Source organism: Ipomoea triloba, chromosome 2 (genome assembly GCF_003576645.1).
Source record: "Ipomoea triloba cultivar NCNSP0323 chromosome 2, ASM357664v1".
Lineage (NCBI taxonomy): Eukaryota > Viridiplantae > Streptophyta > Magnoliopsida > Solanales > Convolvulaceae > Ipomoea > Ipomoea triloba.
In genome coordinates, this window is record NC_044917.1 from 23143859 (window position 1) to 23149085 (window position 5227).

At 34.1% G+C, this 5227-nt stretch overlaps 1 protein-coding gene across 1 annotated transcript in view; it reads right to left on the minus strand.

The window, feature by feature from the left end:
• Window positions 1–1590, minus strand: part of LOC116007201 (serine/threonine-protein kinase OSR1) — a 9342-nt gene extending 7752 nt beyond the window's left edge. Inside the window, exon 1 of the mRNA XM_031247816.1 lies at window positions 1127–1590. Coding sequence (XP_031103676.1) covers window positions 1127–1285 — 159 coding nt within the window. The 5' untranslated portion in view covers window positions 1286–1590. The remainder of the gene's footprint in view (window positions 1–1126) is intronic.
• Between the last annotated feature and the right edge of the window lie 3637 nt (window positions 1591–5227).

Below are 5227 nucleotides of genomic sequence, written 5' to 3' on the forward strand. Positions count from 1 at the left end.
GGGGGGGGGGGGGGGGGGGGGGGGGGAAGAGGTAATTTATACATTATAAAATAGGACTATTTGCTATAACGAACCAAACATGAACATGAACGAACAAAGGTTGCTTGTGTTTATTCGTTAAGATTTCTGGAGTATTCGTGTTCGTGAACTTCATTAATGTTCACGAACACGTTCACAAACATGTTCTTTAATATGTGCAAACACATTCAAAAATGCTAAATAAACAAACACATGCGCATGTTCATGATTATAATTCATTCATGAACAAGAAAAAATCTATGTTCACAAACAATAACCAAACGACTATAAAAATAATACAAATAAGTCCAAAAGAAGCATCTAATATCAAAGTGAAAATACCAGTCCCAAGAATAAAAACACACACACAAATTGTTTGTTAACATTACAAGCCAAAAAAATAAAAACTTAAAAGCATATAAGATATTTAGATTCCATATATATCTATATCTATATATATATATATATATATATATATATATATATAAGTATTTGTTCATAAACATGTTCGTGAATATTATTAAAAGAACACTAAACGAACTTGTAACACACGAGCTCTTAGCAAACAAGCCTACAAATGTTCAGACTGTAATGGTTTATTATCCGAGCTCTAAAATTTGTTCAATATTTGTAAAAACCCTACTAGTTGCTCTTCTCCATTCGGTTATAGACACTGCATTTTTTCAACATATTCTTTCACCTTATCCAAGGTATCTCTAGCAAGCCAAACAGGGATGGAATCGGAAAGGAGCTATACTATTAAAAATCAAAAGAAATTCAAAAAACAAATTATATAATTTCAACATATACAATTATTTTTAAAAATTTCAATAGAAAGCTGTGCAAACAATATAACTTGAAAACAATAATACTCCGTAGGAACCAAGTCACCTTGTCATCCATTTATAATTTCCAACTATTTGGTACACAAGTACGTATAATACGGAGTATAATGCAATAAACTTTCCAACAAATAAATATGAAGAATCAAATTCCATCACCATCATATTGCTTAACACCGGCTGAAAACATTTGTTGCACAGAATAAAGTTGGTGGATTCCAAAATAAAAACACATTATCGTGTAGCAAAAAATAAATAAAAATTACCAGATCACAGTTATCGCGTTCGAAGTCAAGGATTTTGACGGCAACAACCTCATTCATCGGAATACAGAGAGCGCGATGAACAGAGGCGCTGACGCCTTGCCCTATCTCCTCATACAGCGTGTAATGCTCCGCTCCAATCGGATACTTCTTCTTCTCCATGATTCCAATCCCAATCAACGCCTCTACAGATCAAAACACCGATTTCCACAACAAAACCTGGACCGAAACACCTCACCGGTGATCCATTCGAATTGTGAACAAAATCCTTGGAGAATTGGTAATAAGCAATGCGTATTTTAGATTTTTTTGGTTGGTTGGTTGGCTGATGAATCGGGAAGTATTAAATAAAATATCTAAATCAATGAAGAAAGGGAGAGAGAGGGAAAAGAAAAGGTGGAAGAGAGCGGCATTGATGATGATGACGAAGGTTGTTCTCCCCCGCTTTCTCGTGAAAAGGGAGAGAAAAAAGAGCGCCAGTAACGGACTGCGGATGGAAGCCTTTTTGTATAAGGTATATCCCGCCACTTGCCTCTTTTTCCATAATTTATTAGCTCATTCTTCCCGACTTTGCGGGGTTCAAAAACTTATATTAATTTTTACACTTTGACTATTATTAAAGATCATGCCAATTTCATATAGAATATCCTTTTAATGCTTATCATAAATGATATTACAATCTTACTCTTTTATATCGTGAATCATTCTCTATCCTACAATGTAAAACATGATTTATTAACATAATGTTGTTCAATAGGTTGTGGTCCAGTGGTATCAAACCCTTCCAGGTGGTGGGTTCGAGCCTCAGTGGTGGCAATAGGGTGATGAACAGATACTGCATTGTAATAGAATGTTGTCTATTTTAAACTAATAATGTTCTCAAAATAAGCTAGTAACTTAAAATAAGAGCTTATTTTGAAACGCTATTGGGGTAGCTTTTCAAAAATAAGCTAGTAACTTTTTAATTTTTTTCCATCTTTATTATTATTATTTTAAATAAATGACATTCTTTACCCATCTCAATTAAAACCATTTTGACATTTTCTTTTCATTATGTTTTGTTGTAATTTCAATTTGACATTTGTGTTTGAACATTAATTTTTGTATGAACTAATCTTATGAATTATAAATATTTTTTTTAGTTTATGTATTTTCAAATATATGTTCTTACTTTTATTTTATTTAAATATATTGATTTCATTATTTTATATTTTAATATATAAAAAATCCTATTTAAGTTTAAAATTATTTAAATTGTATGAAGATGTCATTTTTAGTCTTTTTACATTTATCAGCTTATCAAAAATCTAATTTTACCAAACACTTTTAAGCATAACAGCTAGCTTAACAGCTCTTCAGATTTCAGCTTCGAGCTTATAGCTTTTCAGTTTTCAGCTACTTTTCAGCTTTCAGCTACTTTTCAACTAGGTTTGCCAAACATAGCCTAAGTTGTTAACAATGTTAATCAATGTATCTTGTTTAATACAGAGTGATATTCCTCATGTATTATGTTCATAATATTTATGTTATACTAGTTGTAAATACACACGATGTGCGATTGAATAATGTCTAACGAACAACCAAAAGTTAATAAAATTAAGTGATTGAAATAGGATAAAGAAACACATAAATATTATAAATATTAGATGATTGAATTTTAATTTTTGATGATAAGAAATATTATTATGTAACATGAATTTAAAAAAAAAATGTATTCAATTAGTAGATCTTTTGTTTCAAAAAGATTATGTTTAGCTTTTAGCAAATGTAATTTTATATTGATTTATTTTTATTTTAGTTAAATATTTATTTATTTATTTCAATTCATATTTACTACTAAACAAAAAGAGTCCTACGTGTTGGTCCCGGATGAGCAAGCTATAAAGTCTAGAAGGGGGGGTTGAATAGACTTTATCAAATTTTCGATTCTAACTCAAAGTGAGCTGAAAAGAATTAAGGAAATAAATTTCCTTGCAGCGGAAGTCTCAAGCTTGCGTAAAAATATGATTGTAGCGTTTTGTAAATTGTGTGCTCGTGTGAATAAGAGTTATGGGGTTAGTTGCACAATAATAATAATAACAGTAAAGTAAAGTGCAAGAGAGGAATTTGAGTGGTTCGGCCAACGCAGCCTACGTCCACTGTTCTCCTTTCACTCCAAGGAGCAAATCCACTATGTATTATCACCAATACAAAGTCTGGACAGAAGCAACCCGCTTCTTCCCTTCTTGGCAATCCTTGAGATAGAAAACAGCCGCACCGTCTTCCTATCCTTCACTGCCTGACAATCCTTGAGATAGCGAATGGCCGCACCGTCTTCCTATCCTTCACTGCCTGACAATCCTTGAGATAGAAGATAGCCGCACCGTCTTCCTATCCTTCACTACCTGACAATCCTTGAGATAGCGAATGGCCGCACCGTCCACCTATCCTTCACTGCCTACTCAAAACTTCCCTTCGAAAGTTGGTGATGTTGTGTTTGTGCTGGACTAGTAAAAGAATCAAAGTGATTCTTTTATCTTTTAAGCTTAGAATATGCACACTGGATTTTTATGTCTTGAAGCTGAGCTTTTCCTCTCTTTTCTGTATGTGCATTCAGTGTCTCGTATTCCCCCCGGTATCCCCTTCTTTTTCTTCTAAGCCTTGGGGTTTTATATTTGGGAAGAAATATTCCCGTTGCTAATTTGACCGTTTGGCAGCAGTCCAAATCTGCCAAACAACCCACATTAATTTTTGTCTCCTTCACGTGCTTAGTGGAGTTGATAAAATATTTCCTTGTTCAAGTCTCCATACTTTACCCGTTGAAGCTCCACCTTAATTTGTATCACATGTGCTAGCTTGATCTGAAATCCCACTTGAAGTCTTCCATAAAATATTCCACTCCCATAATTTCCGTATGGTGTCTTGCATGTTGATAAGAAACTTTGTCTTCATGCTTGATTTAATATTCTTTCCACTATCTTGAGCCCATCTTTCTTGAATAAAATATTCATGCCCATTCTCCATCTTTAGCTTTCTCCTGACCACTTTGAATTTTATTTGAACTCTTTCAAATAAAATATTGTCACCCATATTACCTTTTCCCATGTGACAACTTCCAAGTGTATAATTAATTCCTTAGTTGAATCTTGAACTAGCTTGAAGGATTTATTCATACCTCTCGCAACTTCTTCTTCCAAAAGTCTTCTTGCTAGAATAATACTCATTGAACTAATTTCATCTGAGTATTTTTCGTGATTACTGTAGCAATAGTACTATTTATGTTACTGTAGCAATAGTTTTGTGTTGTTTGCTGGAACTTCGCCGGACGATCGCCGGAGTTGGCTGGAATTTTTGGTGACCTGCAATTATAGGTCACAAATAGGTTAAAGGGTCTATTTGCCCCAAAATAACAAGTTCGAGGGCCTAATTGAAGCTTTTTATTGTTCGAGGGCCTAATTGCACAATTGATTATAGTTTGAGGGTCTATTTGACCCTTATCCCTAATATTAATAATAATCAATGGTAATTTAGTCAGTTTCCTTGTTTTTTTTTTCCATGTGTTGAATTCCAATTCCCTAGGAGGGATACATGAATTGCAATTCCACAAATGGAAGGAATTACAATTTCCTCCGACCAAACACTATAATTTTTAACTCTGTTAAATTACGTTGTAATTGAATTGGAATAAGGTCAACCAAACACCTTGTTTAAATCAAATACTATTCAATTTTTTTTACAATTTATACAAATATAATTGAATACACCCCTGGGAGTATTAATTAGCTCTATGAACGAGGTAGCTTAACTTTTACTCCAAACTTAAAGTTAAGCTGTCACCTCATGATCTGTCGCCTCCTCACTATATCCCTTTTTTTTTTTCCATATTGGATGTCATTATATTAGAATCAAATTTTTTTTTGTTTTTATATTTTTAAAACATTTATTCCCATTCAATGTTGCAAAAATCGCACCTAGGCGCTAGGCGGTGTCCGGCCGCGTCGAGGAAGGCCGGAATCGGCCTCCTCCGCGGCCGGCGGCCGGCTAGGCGGCCTAGGCGGGCGCTTAGACCGCCTAGCCGGCCGCCCCGTCTCACCCTACCCCCCCCCTTTTTTTTTTTTTTTTTTT